The sequence below is a fragment of the Scomber japonicus genome, chromosome 5 (genome assembly GCF_027409825.1).
Source record: "Scomber japonicus isolate fScoJap1 chromosome 5, fScoJap1.pri, whole genome shotgun sequence".
In the NCBI taxonomy this organism is placed as follows: domain Eukaryota; kingdom Metazoa; phylum Chordata; class Actinopteri; order Scombriformes; family Scombridae; genus Scomber; species Scomber japonicus.
The window spans coordinates 4,484,582-4,511,876 of NC_070582.1; the positions used below are offsets into that span (position 1 = coordinate 4,484,582).

A 27,295-nucleotide genomic window follows, 5' to 3' on the forward strand; every position below is an offset into this window, starting at 1 on the left:
GGGACATATCCCACCCGTTCCCCCCGTAATCTACGCGTATGGGGATGGAGGCAAGGCTGATGTCCATTTTTGTACATCTTTGCATCCCTGTGTTGATGTGATCTTGTGTTTACCTTTTCTCTTGCTTCCCTCTGTGTTTAGAGCAATACTGGGAAAGACTGGGCTGGAGGGGAAGGTCCAGCCCTACCAGGCCAAAAAAAAATGGGACAATTTAAAAAAATATATATAAAGTAGCCTACAGATTTGGATTAGTTTTACTGTTACTAAATACTTTTGCTGAAAATTGCTGACATGATTGATTTCCACTGCCTTAGGATTGCAAATATCCAGGGACAGGGGAGGGGGCCAGCGGCAAGTCCACTGCTGGCACTTGGCCGTGGTTTGTCCTCATGGATGAGGTACTGGGGCAGAGGCCATCTATTGCCCCCCCTGTCCTCATTGCCTCCATCCGTGAGGACACACCAGGGCCAAGTGCCGCAGTGGGTGAGCAGGAGAGTGAAGAGGAGGAGGAGGAGGAGGAGGAGGAGGACCAGCCAGGGCCCAGGAGGAAGAGGAGGAGGGAGGATGACCTCCTTGACCTCATAAAGGAGGACATGAGAAGGCAAAATGAGGCAGAGGAGAGGAGGGAGCAGGAGGGGAAAGACAGGATGAAGAGGCTCTTCTCTCTCCTGGAAAAGTAATAGAAAAATAAATATACATCTATATAGATGTGTTTAATTTGATTTTATTTATGAACTGTGTTTATTTATGATTTTTCTTTATTTTTTATTTGATTGTGAAGATTTTGATGTTTTATGTTGTTATTAAATAAAAAATATTGTTCATTGTTACACGTCTATTCCATTTAGTATTTACAACTTCAGTACAATTTATAACAGGGTTGCATAAAGTGCTACTGTTCAGGAAGAACAAGGGATTAAATATTTTCTTTTATTATCAAGTGATGAAACATTTCACTATTTACAAAAATTACATCAGAAATAACTATTTAGAGATTATTATTATTTTATTATTCTTTCTCTTGTGTGTTTTCCTTCTTTCTTTCTTTCTTTCTTTCTTGTGTGTTTTCCTTCTTTCTTCTCCTTTCCTTTATTCTTCTCCTTTCTTCTCTCTTATAATTTTGTCAGCTTTTTCTCCGTCTTTTCGGTCGAGACGTCTTTCTCGTCTTATGGGCGGGAACAGCTGGTGACGCAACCAGGAAATGCCTCGAAGGCTAGACCGTCTCATTTCACAACGGTTGATGCGTCCTTCGGAGGTTCCTCAAGGATGCATCCTTCGAAGGCCGCAAAGGCCGCGTCCTTCGAGGATGCAGCCTCGCAGTTGGGTCCAAATTGAGACACAGCCTGTGAGTGTGAGTAGTAGCGTTGCATCTTGGGTAATGTGAGTGTGAGTAGTAGCGTTGCATCTTGGGTAATGTGAGTGTGAGTAGTAGCGTTGCATCTTGGGTAATGTGAGTGTGAGTAGTAGCGTTGCATCTTGGGTAATGTGAGTGTGAGTAGTAGTGTTGCATCTTGGGTAATGTGAGTGTGAGTAGTCAGCTCTTGATGCATACTCTGCATTTCTGGAGAATCTAGTAAACCATCCAGGAACTTCTCACATACTCTAAATCACTACACAGTTGAAACACACTACATACTTCACATGACGTCAGAGTTAGTACGAGTAGTAGGAAAGGATGAGGTTTAGAACAGACCCCTCGGACGGACACACAAACCTCACAGCAGAACTTCCCCTTTAAAAAGATTCAGAGGCCACACAAGCTCAGTGTAAGTAGCTTAAACAGATTCCTCTCCTGACTCTGAAAGCATGATGTTATTAGTCATTTGAGTCATTCTGAAACAAATGAGGTCCTTCCTCCCTCTCTCCCTCTTTCCTTCCTCCCTCCTTTCCTTCCTCCCTCCCTACTCCTTTCCTTCCTCCCTACTCCTTTCCTTCCATCCTTCCTTCCTTCCTTCCTTTAAATAGTGAGGGTTTAAATAGTGAGATTAGTTTGTAAGCTGGAAGATTTGAACATTTTTCAATACATTCAGATCAATTTTGTACATTTTTATATATAAAGAGCCTGAATAAATATGTAAGGGTAAAATATGTTTGTAAAATATAGAAAACCACCTTCATCCTTTATCCTTTAGACTTTATCCTTTCTCCTTTCCTTCCTTCCTTTATAGAATATGAACATTTGTCTCTTGTAGCTGAATCTCTTCACTCCTATAAAACTATTCCAGGCTGATGAAGGCCCGTCAGGTGAAAGACAGACAGCTGCTGGGTTTTTAATGTGCTGTGTGTGTGTGTGTGTGTGTGTGTGTCTTGCTGCTTGGTGTTTGATCTCTCTGTTATCTCTGCTCACATTTACATCCTCGCAGCCGTGTGGCTCCTGATAACACGAGGAAACGTCTGATTGAGACTTTTGCATGATGCAATGATGTGACAGCTGCACCTAAAGAGTCTGTCTCTCTCTCTCTCTGTGTGTGTGTGTGTGTGTGTGTGTGTGTGTGTGTGTGTGTGTGTGTGTGTGTGTGTGTGTGTGTGTGTGTGTGCAGGAGAGAGGAACCTTATTGTAGCTGCAGACAGGAAACGGTGGGAATCCCGGGATTTTTTATTGCTTGTTCTTTTATTGCCAAAACAGAATAATAATGCTCTGCAGTGTTCTTGTAGTGATGAACATAAAGATGATTATCAGTGACTCTGCAGCTTTATGGAGCTTTATAGTTGAGTTTCAGCTCATTGTTTAGATGTCTTACTGTTTTGGTTCACTCTCAGCGCTCTCATAGAGTCACTTTCAGAATAAAAGCTGCTAGCCGGTGAACAAAGGAAGGAAAGGAGTAAGGAGAGAGGGAAGAAGGAAGTAAGGAGAGAAGGAAGGGAGGGAGAAAAGGAGTAAGGAGGGAGGGAGGTAGGAAGGGAGGAAGGAAGGAAAGGAGTAGGGAAGGAAGGAAGAAAAGGAAGGAGTAGGGAGGGAGGAAAAAAATAAGGAGGAAGGAATGAAGGAAGGAAAGGAGTCGGGAGGGACGAAGGAAAGGAGGAAGAAAGGAGGAAAGGAGGAAGGAAAGGAGTAAGGAGGGAGGAAGGGAAGAAGGATGGAAGGAAAGAAAGGAGGGAAGGGAAGAAGAAGGAGGGAAGGAACGAAAGGAGGGAAGGGAGGAAGAAGGAGGGAAGGAAAGAAAGGAGAGAAGGAAGGAAGGGAGGAAGAAGGAAGGAAAGGAGGGAGGAAGTAAGGAGGTAAGGAAGGAAGAAGGAAGGAAAGGAGGGAGGGAGGGAAGAAGGAGAGAAGGAAAGAAAGGAGGGAAGGAAGGAAGGGAGGAAGAAGGAAGGAAAGGAGGGAGGGAGGGAGGGGGAAGGAATTAAGGGAGGAAAAGAAAGAAGGAAGGGAGGAGGGAAGGAAAGAAGAAGAGAGGGAGGAAGGAAGGAAGGAAGGAAAGGAGGGAGAAAGGAAGGGAGGAAATGAAAGAATGAAGGGAGGAAGGTAGGAGGGAGGGAGGAAGGAAAGAAGAAGAGAGGGAGGAAGGAAGGATAGAAGGAAGGAAGCAAAGGAAAGAAGGAACAGACAAAACAGACGGGGTCAATTTGACCCAGGAGGACGACAGGAAGGTTAACTAGAGAGGAAACTCAACATTATATAATAGAAGATAGAAGAAGTAAAACAAAAGAACAGATGGAAGAAACGGAGGAAGGAAATAAGGGAGGAAGGACAGACAGAAGGAAGGAAGGAAAGAAGGAAGGACAGATGGAAGAAACAGAGGAAGGAAGGAAGGAAGGAAGGAAAAAAGGAAGCTAGGAAGGACAGAAAGAAGGAAGGAAGGACAGATTGAAGAAACGGAGGAAGGATGGAAGGATGGAAGGAAGGAAGGAAGGAATGAAGAACAGAAGGAAGGAAGGACAGATAGAATAAACGAAGGAAGGAAAATAGGAAGGTAGGAAGGACAGATGGAAGGAAGGAAGGAAAGAAGGAAGGACAGATTGAAGAAACGGAGGAAGGGAGGAAGAAAGGACAGAAGGAAGAAAGGACAGATTGAAGAAACGGAGGAAGGAAGGACAGAAAGAAGGAAGGAAGGACAGAAAGAAAGAAGGAAGGACAGATTGAAGAAACGGAGGAAGGAAGAAAGGACAGATGGAAGGAAAGACAGAAGGAAAACAACACAGAAAGGAAAGTGGGCCGGATTGCACCCCTCGGTGGGCCGGTTCTGGCCCACGGGCCGCATGTTTGACACCCCTGCTCTAAAGCGAAGCGCTGTGTGATGAATGTGAGAGGCGTTGCTTCCTGTGGCAGTCACATCTATCAGAGGAGAGGAGTCACACTGTCAGCTGTAATATAACACCATGCTGCACACAGAGCCTGAGGCAGCTGTTTCATACTACTCACAGAAAAATCATATATTTAAAAAAAAAAGAAAACGCTGAGTCAGCTGGAAGAAGACGAAGATGAAGATGATGATATATTAAAGACAATATTCAGTTTGTTTTAGTTTCATATTTTATATTTTATTTATGTTCATATCAGCATCAGATTTGTATCTCATAGATTCAGTTTGTACCTTCAAAGGAAAGTCTAAGAAAGTTGATTAATAATAATAATAAGCAGATTCAACTCTTAACCCTCCTGTTGTCCTCCCGGGTCAAATTGACCCATCTGTTTTGACTCTTCCTTCCTTCCCTCCTTTCTTCCTTCCTTCCTTCCTCCCTCCCTCCTACCTTCTTTCCTTCCTCCTTTCCCCCTCCTTTCTTCCTTCCTTCCTTCCTTCCTCCCTCCCTCCTACCTTCTTTCCTTCCTCCGTCCTTCCTTCCTCCCTTCCTTCTCTCCTCTGTCCTTCTTTCCTTCCTTCCTCCCACCCTCCTACCTTATTTCCTCCCTCCCTCCTACCTTCCTTCTTTACTTACTTCTTTCCTCCGTCCTTCCTTCCTTCCTTCCTTCCTTATTTCCTTTCCTCCCTTCCTTCCTTCCTCCATCCCCCTTTCTTCCTTCCCTCCCTCCCTCCCTCCTTTCCTTATTTCCTTGACTCGAACACAACAGGAGGGTTAAATGCTGATATATTCATTCCCTGTCTAATGTCAGTATTGATGTGTTACATGGCTGGGGTAGTTATGTAATCAGATTATTAAGAAAAGCATACTTTGGTATCACAGTTTTTTAAAATAGCTTCAAGGGTCATATTCTTCGTTGAGTGTTGTTAAAGGTGGATCTTGTACTGATGGAGGAGGAGCTCAGAAAAAAGCCAAATTCTCTTTAATTAAATCACTTTGCTTCCTGCTCAGACTGAGGAGACTTTTTTTTACATCAATTAAAAATCTGATAAGAAAGAGACTTTTTTTTGTACCTTCACAGTCTGATTTCACCGGTGTGTGTTTTAACTTATTTTGTTGTTTGAAGTCTTAATTAACCCTTCTGTTGTCCTTGAGTCAAGGAAGGAAGGAAGGGAGGAAGAAGGGAGGCGGGGAGGAGGGATGCAGGGAAGGAAGGAAGGAAAGGAGGAAGGAAGGATGGGAGGAAGGGAGGGAGGAAGGAAGAAAGGGAGGAAGAAGGAAGGAAAGGAGGAAGGAAGGATGGAAGAAGGAAGGAAAGGAGGAAGGAAGGAAGGAAAGGAGGAAGAAGGAAGGAAAGGAGGAAGGAAGGGAGGAAGAAGGAAGGAAAGGAGGAAGGAAGGAAGAAAGGGAGGAAGAAGGAAGGGAGGAAGAGGGGAGGAGGGATGGACAGAAGGAAGGGAGGAAGGAAGGAAGGAAGGAAGGGAGGAATAAGGAAGGAAAGGAGGAAGGAAGGGTGGAAGAAGGAAGGAAAGGAGGAAGGAAGGAAGGAAGGAAAGGAGGAAGGGAGGCAGAAACAAGGAAGGAAATGAGGGAGAAAGGAAAGGAGGGAGGGAGGAAGAAGGAAGTAAATGAGGGAGAAAGGAAAGGAAGGAGAAAGGAAGGAAAGAAGGACAGAGGAAAAAAGGAAGGGAGAAAGGAAAGAAAGAAGGACAGATGGAAAGAAGGAAGGAAAGGAGGAAGAGTCGGGGTCAGTTTGACCCGGGAGGACGACAGGAAGGTTAAAGGAGCGTCTCTTCTCTACTAAAGTCAAACATTACCTAAAAACCTCTCTGACATTTATAACATCTGACTTCCTGTAAACCAGAAACTTGAGACTAGTTTCAGTTCATGCTCTGCTCTCTGTTCTCTGAATCATATTGTGTGTGTGTGTGTGTGTGTGTGTGTGTGTGTGTGTGTGTGTGTGTGTGTGTGTGTGTGTGTGTGTGTGTGTGTGTGTGTGTGTTTTTCTTGCAGGCTGCAGCTGATCGACGACCTGACCTACGAAGACGTGAAGAAGTGCTACAGAGGATCGGTAAGTGACCTAAAACTGATGACACGTGCACCTGCAACTACACACACACACACACACACACACACACACACACACACAGACACACACACACACTGGTTGTTTTCAGACCAGCAGGAGTCCTTTCACATCTTTTTTTTTAAGTCTGTGCAGAAGTTTCCGGCGTCTGTCTCGTCTCCATGGAAACCCATTCAGGGGTGTGTGTGTGTGTCTGTGTCTGTCTCTCTGTGTGTGTGTGTGTGTGTGTGTGTGTGTGTGTGTGTGTGTGTGTTTCAGTAGACAGAGAGAGAGAGTTGATCAGCAGACGTAAACAGCTCCAACACACACACACACACACACACACACACACACACAGAGAGAGAGAGTTTAAGGTCTGAGATAAAACGGCAGATATCTTTATTTCAAAATAAAAGCATAAAATTCCGGAGATGCAGATTTACTCCAGATGTTTATTTCAGACACAGATGTGACACTACTTCCTGCCTGCCGCACACACTCACGCTGCAGGTCACATCAGGCTGAAGTCACTTTTACATATTAAAGGGAGGATCGGTTAATTCGGCATACTTTTAATTTCCTGTTTATATCGCCCAGAGCATGGAGAGCGTGATTATCCCCCTAAATTCAAAGAAAGGGAGACAAAATCCTTTAATATCAACTGTTCTGAAGTGTCTCGTTCTGGTTTTGATCATTTTCAGGATGTCACATTAACACGGAGCGTTAGAAACCAGGTTATTCATCTCTCTGCGTCCTGGTTTCTACTCAGCTGTTGTTAGTTGTGTCTCCATTTCTCATCATCTCAGCCGTTATGTTCCCGTCTCTGTTTAATACTCTTAAGCGGCTTAAGGAAGGAAGGAAGGAAGGAAGGAAGGAAAGATGGACAGAAGGAAGGGAGGAAAGAGGAAGGAAGGAAGTGGGGAAAGAAGGAAGGAAGGAAGGAAGGAAGGGAGGAAAAGAGGGAGGAAGGAAGGAAGGAAGGAAGGAAATGAGGAAGGAAGGAAGGGAAGGAGGAAGGGAGGAAAGAGGAAGGAAGGAAGGAAGTAACGAAGAAAGGAGTGGAAAGAATGAATGAGGAAGGAAGGAAGGAAGGAAGGAAGCAAGGAAGAAAGGAAGGAACGGGGAAAAGAGGGAGGAAGGAAGGAAGGGAGGAAAGGAGGAAAGAAGGAAGGAAGGAAGGGAGGAAAAGAGGGAGGAAGGAAGGAAGGAAGGAAATGAGGAAGGAAGGAAGGGAAGGAGGAAGGGAGGAAAGAGGAAGGAAGTGAGAAAAAAGGAAATGAGGAAGGAAGGAAGGAAGTAACGAAGAAAGGAAGGAACGAGGAAAAGAGGAAGGAAGTAAGGAGAGGAAAGAAGGAATGAGGAAGGAAGGAACGAAGGAGAGAAGGAAGGAAGGAAGGAAGGAAGGAAGGAACAGTCAAAAGAGATAGGGTTGACCCGGGAACACAACAGGAGGGTTAATACTCTTAAGTGGCTTCTTCCATTTTTTTTGGGGGGGGGGGGCCTCCAACTCAACATAATGAAACCTCAATCAATCAATATTTTTATTTATAAAGTGCCAAATTACAACCGAAGTCATCTCTTAATTCAATTTAATTTAATTTAATTTAAAGAGACCGAACATTCATTGAGCAGCATTTTGGTGAAAACAGCAAGGAAAATATTCGACCCTAACAGCTGATGTTAGATCTTAGGAAGGAATGAAGGAAGGAAGGTAGGAAGGAAGGAAGGAAGGAAGGAAGGAAGGAAGATAGGATGGAAGGTAGGAAGGAAAGAAGGAAGGACAGAACGAAGGAAGGAAGGAGGGAATGATGAACAGAAGGAAGGTAGGAAGGAATGATGGACAGAGGAAAGGAAGGACAGAAGGTAGGAAGAAAGGAAGGAAAGACAGAAGGTAGGACAGAAGGAAGGAAGGAGAGAAGGACAGAATGATGGACAGAAGGAATGAAGGAAGGACAGAAGGAAGGAATGAAGGTAGGAAGGAAGGACAGAACGAAGGACAGAACGAAGGAAGGAAGGACAGAAGGAAGGAAGGACAGAAGGAAGGTAGGACAGAAGGAAGGAAGATAAGATGGAAGGAAGGAAGGAAGAAAGGATGGAAGGAAGGAAGGACAGATGGAGGGAACATTCCTGATTTTATTTGAGATGAAAAGGAAAAGCAGAGAGAGTGTAGTGTAGTTAAACCCAAATGTTAGAGTCTCAGAAGCTGGAGGCGGAGCGAGCAGACGAAGGTAGGAAGGAGGGATGGATGGAAGGAAGGAATGACAGATGGAAGGAAGGTAGGATGGAGGGAAAGATGGAAGGAAGGACAGAAGGAAGGAATGATGGACCAAAGGAAGGACAGAAGCAAGGACAGAAGGAAGGGAGGAAGGAAGGAGAGAAGGACAGAATGATGGACAGAAGGAAGGAAGGAAGATAGGATGGAAGGAAGGAAGGAAGAAAGGATGGAAGGAAGGAAGGACAGAAGGAAGGTAAGACAGAAGGAAGGAAGGAAGGAATATAGGATGGAAGGAAGGAAGGACAGAAGGAAGGTAAGACAGAAGGAAGGAAGGAAGATAGGAAGGAAGGACAGATGGAAGGAAGGACAGAAGGAAGGTAAAACAGAAGGAAGGAGGGACAGAAGGAAGGAAGAACAGAAGGAAGGTAGGACAGAAGGAAGGAAGATAGGATGGAAGGAAGGAAGGAAGAAAGGATGGAAGGAAGGAAGGAAGGACAGATGGAGGGAACATTCCTGATTTTATTTCAGCTGATTTGAGATGAAAAGGAAAAGCAGAGAGAGTGTAGTGTAGTTAAACCCAAATATTAGAGAGTCTCAGAAGCTGGAGGCGGAGCGAGCAGACGAAGGTAGGAAGGACAGAAGGAAGGAGGGACAGAAGGAAGGAAGGACAGAAGGAAGGAAGGAATATAGGATGGAAGGAAGGAAGGACAGAAGGAAGGTAAGACAGAAGGAAGGAAGGACAGAAGGAAGGTAGGACAGAAGGAAGGAAGGAAGATAGGATGGTAGGAAGGAAGGACAGAAGGAAAGAAGGACAGAAGGAAGGTAGGACAGAAGGAAGGAAGGAAGATAGGATGGAAGGAATGAAGGACAGATGGAAGGAAGGACAGAAGGAAGGTAGGACAGAAGGAAGGTAGGACAGAAGGAAGGTAGGACAGAAGGAAGGAAGATAGGAAGGAAGATAGGATGGAAGGAAGGAAGGAAGAAAGGATGGAAGGAAGGAAGAACAGAAGGAAGGTAGGACGGAAGGAAGGACAGAAGGAAGGTAAGACAGAAGGAAGGAAGGAAGATAGGATGGAAGGAAGGAAGATAGGATGGAAGAAAGATAGGATGGAAAGAAGGAAGGACAGATGGAGGGAACATTCCTGATTTTATTTGAGATGAAAAGGAAAAGCAGAGAGAGCGTATAGTGTAGTTTCTTCAGAAGGTGGAGGCGGAGCGAGCCGACATGGAGCTGCTGCTGCTGCTGCCAGTGTGTTTAGTGTTGTTCCAGTCTTTGTTGTTTCAGACAGGAACAGGAACAGGAAGGCAGGAAGGCAGGAAGTCACCGTCTGCCTCGGCACAGACCGAACACAGACACACAGGTGGATGATGTAACTCCTGACCCAAATATCAGGAACCAGAAACAACAAACACACCGCAGAATATTCCAGAAAGTACTCCACACGTCGTCCACACGCCGGCTCAGATAGAAAACCCTGCATGATACCAGAGTATTAATGTTACTATAATGTTTTTATGGCTTCTTATTTATTGTTCTTTATTCTTTTTATTGATGCTCTTTCTATTTTTACCATCCACTTGCTGCTATAGGTGGAAAACAATCAGGAAATAATAATAATGATAATAATAATAATAATAATAATAATAATAGTAATAATAATAATATAATAATAGTAATATAATAATAATAATGATAATAATAATAATAATAATAATGATAATAATTATATAATAATAATGATAATAATAATAATAATAATATAATGATAATAATTATAATTATAATAATTTAATTATATAATAATAATAATAATAATAAAATATAATAATAATGATAATAATAATAATAATCATAATATTAATCATAATAATAATAAACTTTATTTATCTAGCATTTCAAAATACTTACATGTGTACAAAATAGTAGTAAAAGAGGCTAAAACATCAAAATAAAAGGCAGATAAATTAAAAGAAATATGATAATTAATTACAGAAACATAAAAAGCACATTAAACTTTATCTTTATCTGATTAATTTGACTTCTTCTTCTTCTCTTGTCTCTGCAGACTGTCAGCAAATACAACTCTCAGTACCACAAACTGTTCCAGACGGTTCCTAAAGAGGAGATCCTGATGAAAGGTAAGCGCACTGTTTCACCTCATGATTCAGACATTCAGTATAAAAGTGGAGTAAAGTAACGTCTCCGTCCTCCTGCAGTGTATTCATGTGCGTTACTGAGAGACATCCTGCTGCAGGGCCGACTCTACATCTCCAGGAACTGGCTCTGTTTCTACGCCAACCTGTTCGGTAAAGACATCAAGGTGAGTTCAGAGCCACTGGACGCCATAATGTCCCAGTTATTTTTCAGGACCTTGAAGTAGCATTTTTGTAGACTGCCAAATAAATACAGTAGAATTAATTTATTAGTATTTACACTCAACTAGGATTCAAATATATAATAGAATAAATAATAATAAGGTAAATACATCCCATCAAGGAAGGAAGGAAGGAAGGAAGGAAGGAAGAAAGGAAGGAAGGAAGGAAGGAAAAAAGGAAGGAAGGAAGGTATGATGGATAGAAGGAAGGAAGGGACGACAGAGGGTAGGAAGGAAAGAAGGAAGGACAGAAGGAAGAAAGGAATGAAGGAATGATGGACAGAAGGAATGAAGGTAGGAAGGAAGGAGAGAAGGAAGGTAGGAAGGAGGAAAGGAAGGAAGGAAGGACAGAAGAAAGGAAGGAAGGAAGGAAGAAAGGAAAAAAGGAAGGAAGGAAGGTATGATGGATAGAAGGAAGGAATGATGGACAGAAGGAAGGAAGGTAGGAAGGTAGGAAGAAGGGAGGAAAGAAGGAAGGGAGGAAGGAAGGGGGAGGAAAGAAAGAGAAAAGGAAGGAAGGACAGAAGGAAGGAAATGAGGGAGGAAGTAAGGGAGGAAAGGAAAGAAAGAAGGGAAGAATGAAAGGAAGGAAGGAAGGAAGGTAGGAGGAAGGGAGGAAGGGAGGAAAGAAGGAAGGAAAGAAGAAGGGAGGAAGGAAGGTAGGAGGGAGGGAGGAAAGAAGGAAGGAAGGAAGGAAGGAAGGAAGGAAGGAAGGAAGGAACAGTCAAAACAGACGGGGTCAATTTGACCCGGGAGGACGACAGGAAGGTTAAATAAATAAATAAATAAATAGAAATAATAAATAGTAAAAAACAGAGATACACACACACACACACACACACACACACACTCACACACACACACACACACACACACACACACACACACACACACACACAGAGAGAGAGTTTGGAACAGCTTCATACTTCCCTGAGTGATAAAGTGTTTTATCGGTCGACGCTGAACTGATAAAAAATGAAAAGCAGCTCATGAACATGTTCAGTATATATAAGAGCTCTAATATTCTATTCACCTGCTGTAGATACACTGATAGAAAACACAAAACACACACATAATAATACTAATAACTTTATTTTTATAGCACTTTTCATACAATAAAAGCAGCTCAAAGAGGAAAGAAACATTAATTTAATAAAGTATAAAAATAGTAATAATTTATAGTTATAATAAAACAATAAAGATACTACAAAATAAAAGTAGCTAGAATATAAACATAGAATAAATAATAATATATAAAATCAATTAAAATACATTTTAAGTTCAGCAGAGCATCAGTGTGAAGATGACTGATAGAAAAGCTAATAAAACAATAAAGATACTACAAAATAAAAGTAGCTAAAACAATCAAATAGAATAAATACAATATATAAAATCAAGTAAAATACATTTTCAGTGTGACGATGAATGATAGAAAAGCTAATAAAACAATAAAGTGAAGACATTTAGCTTTAATGTTTGTCTTTTATTAAATATTGAATTAGCTGCTTCTCTGATAATCTCTCTGTAGTTTGCAGCAGCAGCAGATGATCGAGTTATTATCATTATTATCTATGTAGCTTTGTCCTCGCCCATTAAAAGCTTTATAATATAATATAATGAGGACGACGGATGAATGTAACACATAATAAACCTTTGAGCCGACAGTTTGTTTAGTTTGTTTGTAGGGAAGGAAGGAAGGAAGGAAGGAAGGAAGGAAAGGAGGGAGGGGGGGGCGGAAGGAGGGAGGAAGGAAGGAAGGAATGAAAGGAGAAAGGGGGAAGGAAGGAAGGAAGGAAGGAAGGAAGGAAGGAAGGGATGAAGGAAGGAATGAAAGGAGGGAAGAAGGAAGGAAGGAAGGAAGGAAGAAAGGAAGGAAGGAAAGGAGGGAGGAAGGAAAGAAGGAAGGAAGGAAGGAAGGAATGAAGGAAGCAATGAAAGGAGGGAGGGAGGAAAAAGGAAGAAAGGAGGGAGGGAGGGAGGAAGGAAGGAATGAAAGGAGGACGGAAGGAAGGAAGGAAAGAAAGGAGGAAAGGAGGGAGGGAGGAAGGGATGAAGGAAGGAATGAAAGGAGGGAAGAATGAAGGAAGGAAGGAAGAAAGGAGGGAGGGAGGAAGGAAGGAAGGAAGGAAGGGAGGGAGGAAGGGAGGGAGGACGACCTTTAATTCAATGCATGAATGTAACACATAATAAACCTTTGTTTGTTTAGTTTGTTTACTGACTTGAATTATTGATTTCAGTCTCATAAAGCTTCATTCATATCGTTATGTCATCATATCGTCATGACAACAATACAAGCTTTTATCCAGTGATATATGATCCTGTGTATGTTTGTGTTCATTCAGCTTTAGCGTCAGTCCAGAGCGAGGTTATTATTATTATAGTTATTATAATAATAAAAACTAAAATTAATGATGATGATTAATGACCAACTAAAACTAAAACTGAATTGTGGATAAAATCAGCTTTATTTTGGTGGTTTTGTTTCGTTTTCTCCCGTTTCCTGTTCGGTTTGACTTCTGCTAATACCTGGAAAGCTAAAATATAGACTACAATTAAATTAAAACTAAATTAAAACTACTTGTTAAACTAACTAAGGTAAGGTAAGGCAGCTTTATTTATATAGTGCATTTCATATCCAAGGGGCAACTCAATGTGCTTTATATAAAAACTAAACATTTAACAGTAAGAATTGGAAAAATATACAATTAAAAAATATTAAAATAAAACCCAATAATAGTAAAAACATGGAAACATTAAAACATACAATTAAAAACAAAAGAAATCTTCCATAAATAATAATAAAAAAAATAAAAACTAAGTACAGAAAAATAAAATAAAAACAAACATTTAACAGTAAGAATAAATAAAAATATAAAAATAAATAAAAATATAAAAATAAAACCTAATGCTATTTAAAAACATGGAAACATTAAAACATACAATAAATAAATAAAAAATAAAACCTAATAATAATAATAAAAAAAATAAAAAATAAACATTTAACAGTAAGAATTGGAAACAAAAAAATAAAATAAATAAAAATAAAACCTAATAATAGTAAAAACATGGAAACAATTAAAAACCAAATAATAGTAACCCACTAATAATAAAAAATAAAATAAAATAAAAACAAAGTACAGAAAAATAAAATAAAAACAAACATTTAACAGTAAGAATTGGAAACAAAAATAAATAAAAATATAAAAATAAAACCTAATAATAGTAAAAACATGGAAACATTTAAACATACAATTAAAAACAAAAAAATAAATAAAAACAAAGTACAGAAAAATAAAATAAAATAAAAACAAACATTTAACAGTAATAATTGGAAACAAAAAAATAAAATAAATAAAAATAAAACCTAATAATAGTAAAAACAAGGAAACAATTAAAAAACAAAAAATAATAACCCACTAATAATAAAAAAATTATAAGACTAGAATAAAGCATTAAATATAAGGTTGCAGCATAAAATAATAATTCACTTTAAAATCATTAAAAGGGAAATACAGCGCAAATGAAAGATTAACATTAAAAGTACTTTCAAAATAAAAGCTCAATCATAATAAGCACAGGAGAACTGGATTTATAAATGTTCACAGTGCATAATAGTCCAGGTTAAAGGTCATGTGACTCTAAATCTTGTGATCCTGCAGGTCTGCATACCGGTGGTGTCAGTTCGGCTGGTGAAGAAGCACAAGACGGCCGGCCTGGTGCCAAACGGCCTGGCCATCACCATGGATACGGGGCAGAAGGTACCAGAGAGACAGACAACAGAGAGAGAGAGAGAGATCACATTATTAGTGTTATTGCTGCTGTTTGCATTGTAGCTCCTTCTTTCTTTCTTTCTTTCTTTTTTCTATGTTTCTGTTTGTTTATTTCTTTCCTCATCTCTTTCCTCTTTCTTTCTTTTCTTTCTTTCTTTCTTTCTTTCTTCCTTCTTCTTTCACTCATTCAGACATCTGAAGCTTCATATTAGCTTCAGATCAACTTTTAAATCCATGTTTCCACAGAAGGAGGACTGTGGGTTTAGTCCTCCATCACTTTACATTATAAACATTATGAAGGATCTAATGGTCACACTTCATGTTCATTTAGGCTCCTGACTGGTTTAAGACAGACTTGAGAAACTATGAATCCATCCTTTAATATTTCCAGCTAATAGTAACCCTTCTCCCTCCCTCTTTCTCTCCCTCTCTCCCTCCCTCTCTCTGCAGTACGTGTTTGTGTCTCTGCTGTCCAGAGACAACGTCTACGATGTTCTCAGGAGGATCTGCACTCACCTGCAGGTTTGTTCTTCTGTTTCCGGAATCAGAAGGAAAACTTTTCATTCCTCTGATTAAAGTGTTCAGCAGAGTTAAAATGTTCTTATTGTTCCTTTTTTTTTTCTCCCAGGTGAACGGGAAGAGTCTGAGTCTGAAGCAGTATCTGGAGGAGCCCAGCTCTCTGTCTATGGTAACTATACCTTTACTTTATTAAACCACAGTTATAGAGAAGAAATGTTACTACTTACATCAAGTCTCAATAATCCCCAGATCACCTTAAGACTACCATAAAGACACTTACTTTAAAGCTGCTATAATCAATATCTGTATTATAAAAACATACAGAGAATGATCAAAGACTCTGCAGCTTCTCTCTCGGCTTTATAGTTGAGTTTCAGCTCATTGTTTAGCTGTCCAAATGCAACTTTACTGTTTTAGTTCGCTCTCAGTGCTCTCATAGTGTTGATTTTCAAAATAAAAGCACAGTACACTACCTGCTCAGCACCAAACAGCAAACAGACACAGTTAGCTGCAGACTAGCTGGTGAACATAGTGGATCATTTAGAAGCCAGATATTTCCCTCAGGAGTTGGTAGAGAGTAAAAACAGAGCTAAAAGAGAGAGAATATTAGACAGAAACACAACTAAATGATTAATAAAGAAAATAACGAGAGAATTAATTGCATATGAAAATAGTAGTTGCAGCTCAAGTTTAGTTTTGTGTAGTTTAAATGTTTGTCCTGCTAAATGATGTTTTAGTGTCTCATAGTGATGAACATACAGAGAATGATCAGAGACTCTGCAGCTTTATGGAGCTTTATAGTTGAGTTTCAGCTCATTGTTTAGATGTCTTTACTGTTTTAGTTCACTCTCAGAGCTCTCATAGTGTTGATTTTCAAAATAAAAGCACTGCTGTACTCTACCTGCTCAGCACCAAACAGCAAACAGACACAGTTATCTGCAGACTAGCTGGTGAACATAGTGGAGCATTTAGAAGCCAGATATTTCCCTCAGGAAGTTAGTAGAGAGTAAAAAACAGCTAAATGACTCCTAATGAATGATAATGTTGATCAGTAAACTGCTGGATTTGGAAATAAGTTCAACATGTCAGTTTAAGAGGTGATGAAATGTCGGTGTTGCGTTCACTACTTGCTTGTGTAATCAGTTGATGCAAGTTTCAGGAAAAGGAAGAGAAGTAAAAGTATATTAAATGTTGCCTAAAATGCCAAACATGCTCTAGTTTCAGCTTCTTAAATGTGTGAATTTGCTCCTTTCTTTGTTATATATGATAATTAATTATAATATATTTGTGTTTTGGACTGTTGGTCGGACAAAACAAGACATTTGAAGGCATCACTGTGGGAAATTATAACAGACATTATTCACAGTTTATACAAGATTCATTTATTATTATGTAAACAAAGAGTTACCAGAAATATATATAATACATATATATATAATATATGATAAAATCAGCATCAACATAAAGTAAATTTATATTAAGCTTATCAGATATAGATTACAAAATACACACATTTTTAAAGACTTAAAGAAGAAAAAATGAAATACCCAAAGTTTAATTGATAAATAAAGCAATAATTTACACCAGAAAGATTTTAATTTTCAGCTTTAATGTGATTCACAAACTGACTCAAAGAAAGAAAGAAAGAAAGAAAGAAAGAGAAAGAAGAGGAAGATGAGGGAGGGAGGAAGGAAGGAAGGAAGATGAGGGAGGGAGGGAGGGAGGAAGGGAGGAAGGAAGGAAGGAAGGAAGGAAGGAAGGAAGGAAGGAAGGAAGGAAGGAAGAAAGAAAGAGGAGGAAGATGAGGGAGGAAGGAAGGAAGAAAAAAGAAAGAAAGAAAGAAAGAGGAGGAAGATGAGGGAGGGAGGGAGGGAGGAAGGAAGGAAGACGAGGGAGGGAGGGAAGGAAGAAGAAAGAAAGAGGAGGAAGATGAGGGAGGGAAGGAAGAAAGAAAGAAAGAAAGAAAGAAAGAAAGAAAGAAAGAAAGGAGGAGGACGATGAGGAAAGAAACAAACAAACAAACCATCCAAGAATTGAAAAGAAAGAAAAGAAAAGGAGGAAGATGAGGAAAGAAAGAAAGAACGAAAGGAAGAAAGAAAGAAAGAAGGAGGAAGAAGATGAGGGAGGAAGGAAGGAAGGAAAGAAAGAAAGAAAGAAAGAAAGAAAGAAAGAAAGAAAGGATGTAAGCAGTGGTATTAGCGTCGCCTCTCAGTCAGAAACAGGCTTAGAGGAAATACCTGGCGCTGTTGTTGTGACCTCATCGTGACCTCATTATGACCTCATCGTGACCTCATCATCACGCTGTGCAGATAAGAGGCTTTCCCCCCGCGCTGCCTTCAGGTTCCATCAGAAAATACCGTAAATATGGGTTAAAGACACATGACTGAGTCTGGATCGTTGAGACTTCTGTCGAAAGTTTGAAATTAAGAAACTTTTTCTTCCTTCCTGTCGTCCTCCCGGGTCAAATTGACCCCCGTCTGTTTTGACTGTTTGTTCTTTCCTTCTTTCCTTCCTTCCTTCTTTCCTCTGTCCTTCTTTCCTTCCTTCCTTCCGCTTTTCCTTTCCTCCCTTCCTTCCTCCCTCCTACCTTCCTTTCTAACCCTCCTCCTTCTATCTTCCTTCTTTCCTTCCCTCCTTCCTTCATCCTTTCCTTCCTTCCATCTTTCCTTCCTTCCTTCCTTCCTTCCTTCTTTCTTCGTCCTTTCCATCCTTCCTTCCTTCCATCTTTTCTTCCTTCCTTCCCTCCTTTCCTTCCTTCCCTCCTTCCTTCCTTCTTTCTTCCTCCCCTCCTTCCTTCCTGCTTTCCTTCCTTCCTTCTCTCCTTCCTTCCTTCCTTCCTGCTTTCCTTTCTTCCTTCTCTCCTTCCTTCCTTCTCTCCTTCCTTCATTCTGTTTGCCTCCTGCTGTAAACCTGTTCATAAATCATAAATGAATGATTTAAACCAAACCTTTCCTCTGAAGCAGAATATTTAAACATCTATCTAACTGCTGACTTTTCTCTGTCTCGTGTCTCTTCTTCATTTTTTTCAGGATGAGTTTCCGGAGGTGTTGAAGTGGAGGAGGAAGCCGTCGCTCCCGGCCGTCTCCTCGTCTCTCCCGGACCTGCTGGGAAACTCAACCCCCGTAATCACAGCAGACATACCGTTCAGCACGCACACACTCACAGGTAAGCCCCGCCCACCTGTCAATCAACACCTTGAAGCATAAAAAGGTTAATCTGAAGCTAATATGAAGCTTCATCGTCCAAATGAGTCAAATCCAGTCTTCTATGTTTCAACGTTACAGTGTTTTTAGTAGCAAACTTGTTTTTAACCCTCCTGTTGTCCTCAAGTCAAGGAAGGGAGGGAGGAAAAAGGAAGGAAAGGAGGGAGGAAGGAAGGAAGGAAGGAAGGAAGGAAGGAAGGGAGGAAAGGAGGGAGGAAAGGAGGAAGGAAAGGAGGGAGGAAAGGAGGGAGGAAAGAAGGAAAGGAGGGAGGGAAGGAAGGAAGGAAGGGAGGGAGGAAAGGAGGGAGGAAAGAAGGAAAGAGGGAGGGAGGGTGAAAGGAAAAGAGGACAGCAGGAAGGAAGGAAAGAAGGACAGAGGAAAGAAACGATTGGTTTGCTTTGTAGGAACAAATATAAAGAGTAATAATTAATAAATAGAACAATGTTGTGTGACAATCATGTGCATTACAACCAAACTTAAAATCTTCTGGTCAAAATCAATCTCATTACACTTAAAATAAGACTCATCACCTCCTGTTGTCCTCAAGTCAAGGAAGGGAGGCAGGAAGGAAGGAAAGGAGGGAGGGAGTGAGGGAGGTAGGAAAGAAGGAAGGAAAGGAGGGAGGAAAGGAGGGAGCTAGGGAGGGAAGGAGGAAGGAAGGAAAGGAGGGAGGGAGGAAAGAACAAAGGAAGGAAGGGGGATGGAGGAAGGAAAGAAGGAAGGAAGGAAGGAAGGAAGGAAAGAGAGAGGAAGGAAGGATGGAAGGGAGAAAGGATAATGGAAGGGAGGAGGGAAGAAGGAAGGAAAGGAAGAAAGGGGGAAGGAAGGAGAGGAAAGAGAGAATGAAGGAAGAAAGGGGGATGGAGGAAGGAAAGAAGGAAGGGAGGATGGAAGCCTGACTGCTGCTTTAACACACACTTGAATAAACAGTGAACTCGTCCTTTAAATCACAGACTCTGTTACTTCCTGTCTGTTACTTCCTGTCTGTTACTTCCTGTCTGTTACTTCCTGTCTCGTCTTCTTGTGTGCAGACAGCAGTTTGGAGACAGAGAAGATCCTGCTGACAGAACCAGTACCTGAACTGGGTCACATGGAGTACCAACTACTGAAACTCTTCATCCTGCTGTGAGTTCAACTATATCTAAAATAAATAAAATAAACAGACAAAAATGTGCCAACCCCCCCCCCCCCCCAGAAAATAAACCCCCAAAATTAAAAGAAGAGAAAAGACCATTAACCCTCCTGTTGTGCTCCCGGGTTGACCCTATCTCTTTTGACTGTTCCTTCCTTCCTTCCTTCTCTCCTTCTCTCCTTCCTTCCTTCCTCATTCCTTCTTTCCTCTCCTTCCTTCCTTCTCTCCTTCCTTCCTCATTCCTTCTTTCCTCTCCTTACTTCTTTCCTCTTTTCCTCCTTCCTTCCTTCCTTCGTTACTTCCTTCCTTCCTCATTTCCTTTTTTCTCACTTCCCTCCTCTTTCCTCCCTTCCTAATCTACAAATTTATTCTCAAAGTTTGTGATCCCCCCCCCCCTCAATGTGGCCCTAATACCCCATTATATAATAATAATAATAATAATAATGCATTTTATTTTGAAGGCGCCTTTCAAAGCACTCAAGGACATCTTACAAGGCTCATATAACACATCAACAGTACATGAAACAATATAAATCAGGTTTAGTGCAAAGATAAAGAATGAATAGTAAAGTTGGTCTGTGCTTCCCCCTGCTGGTTGATATTCAGTAATGCAGCCGTGTATCAGACTACTACATGTGGTTTCTTTATGTGTTTCCAGTGCTCTTTTCCTTCCTTCCATCTATCCTTCCTTCCATCTGTCCTTCCTTCCTTCTGTCCTTCCTTCCATCTGTCCTTTCTTTCTTCTGTCCTTCCTTCCTTCTGTCCTTCCTTCCATCTATCCTTCCTTCCATCTGTCCTTCCTTCCTTTCTTCCTTCTGTCCTTCCTTCCATCTGTCCTTTCTTTCTTCTGTCCTTCCTTCCTTCTGTCCTTCCTTCCATCTATCCTTCCTTCCATCTGTCCTTCCTTCCTTTCTTCCTTCTGTCCTTCCTACCTTCCTTTTTTCCTTTCTTCTTCTTAATTATTATTTAATATTATTATTTTTTTTTTAAATTTTTAAATTATTTAATATTATTATTATTTTATTATTATTATATTATTATATTATTATTATATTATTATATTATTTTATTATTATTATATTATTTTATTATTATTTTATTATTATTATTATGTTGTGGTGTAATTTCATTGTCTCTGTGTCTCTCAGCGTCTTCATGTTGGTCCTGTCGTCTTGCTATCTGGCCTTCAGAGTTTGTCGTCTGGAGCAGCAGCTGAGCTTCCTGAGCAGCCAGCCGACACTGAGAGAGAGGTACACACACACACACACACACACACACACACACACACACACACACACACACACACACACACACACACACACACACACACTGTACTTACCTTACATGCAACCTCCACCACATCCGGCTCCATCACAGCTCATTAAATGTGACCTGTTAACCAGCAGTCATTACCAAGCTGCTGCAGATAAGCTGTTAGCATCTAAAACCAGCTGCACATGTGCTTTCAATATGCTGTAAAACAGGAAAAATGTTGGCAGAAAAATTAGTTATATTTTAAAAACGTGTCTGGAGAAGGAAGAGACGTCCATCTGAAACGTGAACACGGACGCAGCTGAATCCTGTTAACATCAGGAGTTACTCACACCGTACTTGAACTCTAAGGAATCATTTTAACAGCCAGTCTGTCTGAGAGAGATTCAGCTGGAAGATCAATCTCTCGTCTGTGTTGGAGTCTGTTAGTCCAGCATGAATACAGTTATCAATTATCATTATATTATTATTATTATTATTATTATTAATTTTTAATTGTATTATTATTATATTATTATTAAATTATTTGTATTATTATTTAATTATTTATTATTATTTTATTATTATTAATATGTTATTATTTTTATTATTCTAATTATTTATATTATTATTATTTTTTTTATTGTATTATTATTACATTATTTTAATTATTATTATTTATTATATTAATATTTTATTTTATTATTATTATTATACTATTATTAAATTATTTTTATTATTATTGTATTATTTATTTTATTATTATTATAAAATTATTTTTATTATTCTAATTATTTGTATTATTATTTATTTTTATTAATTATTATTTATTTTTATTTTATTATTATTATTATTATTATTATTATTATTTAATTATTTAACTATTTAACTTCTGTGTTCCTCTTCCAGGTGTGGCGAGGTGCCGTGCTGGCTGGCCAATCAGAAGACAGGTACCTGACGCTGACGCCAAGGACGGAGAGCGAAGATGTAAAAACCTGCACTTACAATATAGACTTCCTATCATGGGGGGGTGGGGGTGGGTGGGGGAGGGAGGGGAGAGACAGAGAGACGCCCCTGAGGAAGAAGAAGAAGAAGAAGAAGACGAGCGACAGTAGCAGCCGTCAAAGCAGCTTGAACTCTGACCCCGCCGTTACCTGCTGGTCGCCATAGAGACGCCACACACAACATAGTCAACACAGACTGTAGAAGAAGACGGCTGAAGAAACGACAGCATGCTGTAACATAACGGAGATGTAGATTTATTTTGTGTGTGCGTTTCTGTGCGTGAGTGTGTGTGTGTGTGTGTGTGTGTGTGTGTGTGTGTGTGTGTGTGTGTGTGTGTGTGTGTGTGTGTACATACATACATAGGAGACTTGTGTGTGTAGTCCTTTCTGGTTCTGGTGTCAGCAGCAGCTCTGAGATTTTAAACCTATTGGAGAGAGATAAGATAGTAAACCTGTTTGAACTAGATTCCTTTTTTAAAAACACTCGATTGTCTCACCTCACCTCAAAACGTTCAAAATGTTGGCGCTTTTCCACTACACGGTTCCAGCACGACTCGACTCGCCCCGGCTCGGGTTTTTTTGCGTTTCCATGGTGATAGTACCTGCTCTGCTGAGGGTCCCAAGCGAGCCGAGCCGATACTAAAATGTGACGTCATCAGACTGCTGGCCGCTGATTGGTCAGAATAGTTGTCACTGGAAGAGTCATGACCAGGTGGGGAGTTCTGGTCCTCTGAAATGAGGCCAACACAGAAGTAACTTAGAGCTGCATTCTATCAAAAGGCCACCAGGGGGCGACCGTCTCTATACAAGTCAATGGAGAATTCACCAACTTCTCACTTGATTTCTAACCTCAGTAAACGTTTTCAAAATGTGTTTATGGTCTCAATCGCTAGTTTAAAGCCTTCTTCAATGCAGTCTGATGTTCATTTGGGACATTTTGGCCTCCCTGATTTTATATGTGACGATAAAGCAGGGTATGCATTAGGGCGTGGCTACGTCCTGATTGACAGGTTGATTGACCAATGTCCTCGAGATCCAGCCCTCGCAACCATAGCAACCTCCCCGCTCCGCCTCATGACTCCGCCTCATGCCCATATAAGTAGAATCCGTGTTTTTATTTTTCCCAGCATGCACCTGAAATTTTCAAGATGGCGCTGCTTAGATTCGATACTATTGGCTTCCGAGCAGCAGTCCACAAACCAATGGGTGACGTCACGGATGTTACGTCCATTTCTTATATACACTCTATGGTCATGAGCCGTCCCACACAAGAATCAAACCCGCCATTTTTAAATACCAGCAACAGCGATACAGCGATTAGTTTCTCTTCTCTTCTCTTTGCTTTGTGTGTGACAGAAAGACACATACAGCAGCAAGTACACCACTGCCTCCATGTCCTCCATAGTTTATGTGTTTGTGTCGCGTATAAAACGAAGACACGGCAGTATCGCTGAGCCGTTGCTATGACGACCCCACCCACGTTGAGTAGGTACGTCTTTGTAATGGAAACGGTCGTTCCTGGAGCCGAGTCGAGGCGTGCTGAGCCGAGCCGAGCCGAGTAGAGTCGAGGTGAGCCGAGCAGAGCCGAGCCGAGTCGAGCTGGAACTGTGTAGTGAATTTGCTCGAACAGGATCTTTATCGTATGCAAACGGAGACTCTCAGTTAAAGATCAGAAACGTCTGAGGGAGAAACAGATTATCTTTAAAAATCAATGAAGGCTGATTTAAATCAATTGTTGCCTTAAAAACTTTACGATGTAGCCTCAGATATTTGGTGTTTTTCTAAATATTATATAAATATTATAATAATGTTATAATAATTCAAGCCATTTTTCTCTCTGTGAAGTTGACAGTCTTCCATCAGAGAATAAATACATCTTATCACTTCCCTCGCCCCTAAATGTGAATCCTTTTTGATCGGGTTGATTTTTACATTTTCAGTGCCAAAATCTGTGAGTTTTTATGTTTGTAAAAATTAGGTGAATCATTGAGACCAGAGATATATATATATAAATATATAAATATGAATATATAAAGAGAGAGAAATATGAATGATATATAAAGAAATGTTTGTGAGTGAGAGTGATGTTATATGAATGTTTCTGTGGAAGTAAAGTTTCAGGCTCGTATTTATCAAACTGGATAAATGTACCAATAAATATTATTTATTTAACATTTTTGCACTTAAAAATACAATAATAGAGTCATTTTAGTCTATTATTTGTATGTGAATATTTGATGGGATAGTTAAAGCACATTTTATTTGTTTTAATTTATCAAAGTGTGGAACTAAATTATCCTTATATATGATTTTTCTGATGTTCCCAATTTAATTTCAATGCATTTCATCCTCATTTATACAGATTTCACAGTAAAAGTAGTTTAAAAATCATAATTTAATTTCAATTCTAATGTTATTTCATCCACATGTATACTGTTTATTATACATTATACTACATTATTATATTGTTCAGCTCACTATTCCTGCAGATTTAAAGATTTCATAATAAAAGTAGCTTTAAAATTATAATTTAATTTCAATTCAAATGTTATTTCATCCACATTTATACTGTTTATTATACATTATATTATATTATTATATTGTTCAATTGACAAGTTCATTATTCCTGCAGATTTAAAGATTTCACATCAATAAAATTTGCTTAAAAATTATAATTTAACTTCAATTCTAATGTTATTTCATCCACATTTATACATGATTATATTATTCAGCTGTAAAACTCATGCACCAAGAAGGTTTTTACTCCTCGTGTGACTCTTTTAAAGCATTGTTAAGATATATAATTCTTGTAAGTTTGATAAATACGAGCCGCTGGTTGTTTTGTGACGGACGAGTAAAAGTGAAATGATGTCGTTGATGTTTGAATGTTTGTTTGTTTGTTGAAAGACAAACTGGAGTTTCTGTTTAACTCATATTGTAGTTCTGGCTGTAACTCACTAATAAAACACACTTTCTGCTCCTGACTCCTTTTTCATTAGTTCAGATTATGATGAATATAAAACAGTGGTACGATCAGGGTTAGGGTTAGGTCCCATCACTGGAGGTATGGAAGTATTCTACTGTTTTACTCTGTTAACCAACCTTCCTTCCTTCCTTCCTTCCTTCCTTCCTTCCTTCCTACCTTCCTTCTTTCCCTCCATCTGTCCGTCCTTCCTTCTGTCCATCATTCCTTCCTTCCTACCTTCTGTCCTTCCTACCTTCCTTCTTTCCCTCCATCTGTCCTTCCTTCCTTCTGTCCATCATTCCTTCCTTCCTACCTTCCTTCTGTTCTATTTATTTTACCTTAAACTGTGACTATCAGCTTGTTACTGATCTAAAAACCAGATTTCCATCCTGCTGCGGACCTGGAAAGCATCTCTAGATAGTTATAGAAAGCATTTAAAGTCTGTCCTTCCTACCTTCTGTCCTTCCTTCCTTCCTACCTTCCTTCCTTCTATCCTTTTTTCCTTCCTACCTTCCTTCCTTCCTTCCTTCTGTCCTTCAGCTCTGCAGGTTTAACTTCTCACCTCATCTCACGCTGCACCTTTATATTCTACTGTTTTACTCTGTTAACCTTCCTTCCTTCCTTCCTTCCTTCTGTCCGTCCTTCCTTCTGTCCATCATTCCTTCCTTCTGTCCTTCCTTCCTTCCTTCCTTCCTTCTGTCCATCATTCCTTCCTTCCTACCTTCTGTCCTTCCTTCCTTCTGTCCTTCTTTCCTTCCTACCTTCCTTCCTTCTATCCTTTTTTCCTTCCTACCTTCCTTCTTTCTCTCCATCTGTCCGTCCTTCCTTCTGTCCTTCCTTCCTTCTTTCTGTCCTTCCTTCCTTCTGTCCATCAGTCCTTCCTTCCTACCTTCCTTCCTTCCTTCCTTCCTTCTGTCCATCATTCCTTCCTTCCTACCTTCTGTCCTTTTTTCCTTCCTTCCTTCCTTCCTTCCTTCCTTCCTACCTTCCTTCTTTCCCTCCATCTGTCCGTCCTTCCTTCTGTCCATCATTCCTTCCTTCTGTCCTTCCTTCCTTCCTTCCTTCTGTCCATCATTCCTTCCTTCTGTCCTTCCTTCCTTCCTTCCTTCTGTCCATCATTCCTTCCTTCCTACCTTCTGTCCTTCCTTCCTTCTGTCCTTCTTTCCTTCCTTCCTTTCTTTCTTCCTTCCTTCTTTCCTTCCTTCCTTCCTTCTGTCCATCATTCCTTCCTTCCTACCTTCCTTCTGTTCTATTTATTTTACCTTTAACTGTGATTTTCAGCTTGTTACTGATCTAAAAACCAGATTTCCATCCTGCTGTGAACCTGGAAAGCATCTCTAGATAGTTCTAGAAAGCCTTTAAAGTCTGTCCTTCCTACCTTCTGTCCTTCTTTCCTTCCTACCTTCCTTCCTTCTATCCTTTTTTCCTTCCTACCTTCCTTCCTTCTTTCCTTCCTTCCTTCCTTCCTTCTGTCCTTCAGCTCTGCAGGTTTAACTTCTCACCTCATCTCACACTGCACCTTTATATTCTACTGTTTTACTCTGTTAACCTTCCTTCCTTCCTTCCTTCCTTCCTATCTTCCTTCTTTCCCTCCATCTGTCCGTCATTCCTTCCTTCTGTCCTTCCTTCCTTCCTTCCTTCCTTCCTTCCTTCCTTCCTTATTTCTGTCCATCATTCCTTCCTTCTTACCTTCTGTCCTTCCTTATGTCCTTCTTTCCTTCCTTCCTTCCTTCCTTCCTTCCTTCCTTCCTTCTGTCCATCATTCCTTCCTTCCTACCTTCTGTCCTTCCTTCCTTCTGTCCTTCTTTCCTTCCTACCTTTCTTTCTTCCTTCCTTCTTTCCTTCCTTCCTTCCTTCTGTCCATCATTCCTTCCTACCTTCCTTCCTTCTGTTCTATTTATTTTACCTTAAACTGTGACTATCAGCTTGTTACTGATCTAAAAACCAGATTTCCATCCTGCTGCGGACCTGGAAAGCATCTCTAGATAGTTATAGAAAGCATTTAAAGTCTGTCCTTCCTACCTTCTGTCCTTCCTTCCTTCCTACCTTCCTTCCTTCTATCCTTTTTTCCTTCCTACCTTCCTTCCTTCCTTCCTTCCTTCTGTCCTTCAGCTCTGCAGGTTTAACTTCTCACCTCATCTCACACTGCACCTTTATATTCTACTGTTTTACTCTGTTAACCTTCCTTCCTTCCTTCCTTCCTTCCTTCCTTCCTTCCTACCTTCTGTCCTTCCTTCCTTCTGTCCTTCTTTCTTCCTTCCTTCTTTCCTTCCTTCCTTCTTTCCTTCCTTCCTTCCTTCCTTCCTACCTTCCTTCTTTGCCTCCATCTGTCCGTCCTTTCTTCTGTCCTTCCTTCCTTCCTTCCTTCTGTCCATCATTCCTTCCTTCCTACCTTCTGTCCTTCCTTCCTTCTGTCCTTCTTTCCTTCCTACCTTTCTTCCTTCCTTCCTACCTTCCTTCCTTCTGTCCTTCTATCCTTCCTACCTTCCTTCCTTCTGTTCTAGTTATTTTACCTTTAACTGTGATTTTCAGCTTGTCACTGATCTAAAAACCAGA

The 27,295-nt window shown here is 40.3% G+C and overlaps 2 protein-coding genes across 2 annotated transcripts in view; one reads left to right on the forward strand and one right to left on the reverse strand.

Annotated features, from left to right (window-relative positions):
• LOC128359029 (GRAM domain-containing protein 2A) overlaps positions 1-21,728 on the forward strand; it is a 33,075-nt gene extending 11,347 nt beyond the window's left edge. Inside the window, exons 2-12 of the mRNA XM_053319442.1 lie at positions 6,253-6,310; positions 10,586-10,658; positions 10,737-10,840; positions 14,554-14,652; positions 15,115-15,186; positions 15,293-15,352; positions 18,213-18,348; positions 18,909-18,947; positions 19,419-19,512; positions 20,668-20,769; positions 21,680-21,728. Coding sequence (XP_053175417.1) covers positions 6,253-6,310; positions 10,586-10,658; positions 10,737-10,840; positions 14,554-14,652; positions 15,115-15,186; positions 15,293-15,352; positions 18,213-18,348; positions 18,909-18,947; positions 19,419-19,512; positions 20,668-20,769; positions 21,680-21,728 — 886 coding nt within the window. The remainder of the gene's footprint in view (positions 1-6,252; positions 6,311-10,585; positions 10,659-10,736; positions 10,841-14,553; positions 14,653-15,114; positions 15,187-15,292; positions 15,353-18,212; positions 18,349-18,908; positions 18,948-19,418; positions 19,513-20,667; positions 20,770-21,679) is intronic.
• Positions 1-27,295, reverse strand: part of LOC128358610 (40S ribosomal protein S17) — a 554,334-nt gene that overhangs the window by 315,013 nt on the left and 212,026 nt on the right. The gene's annotated exons all lie outside the window — the stretch shown is intronic.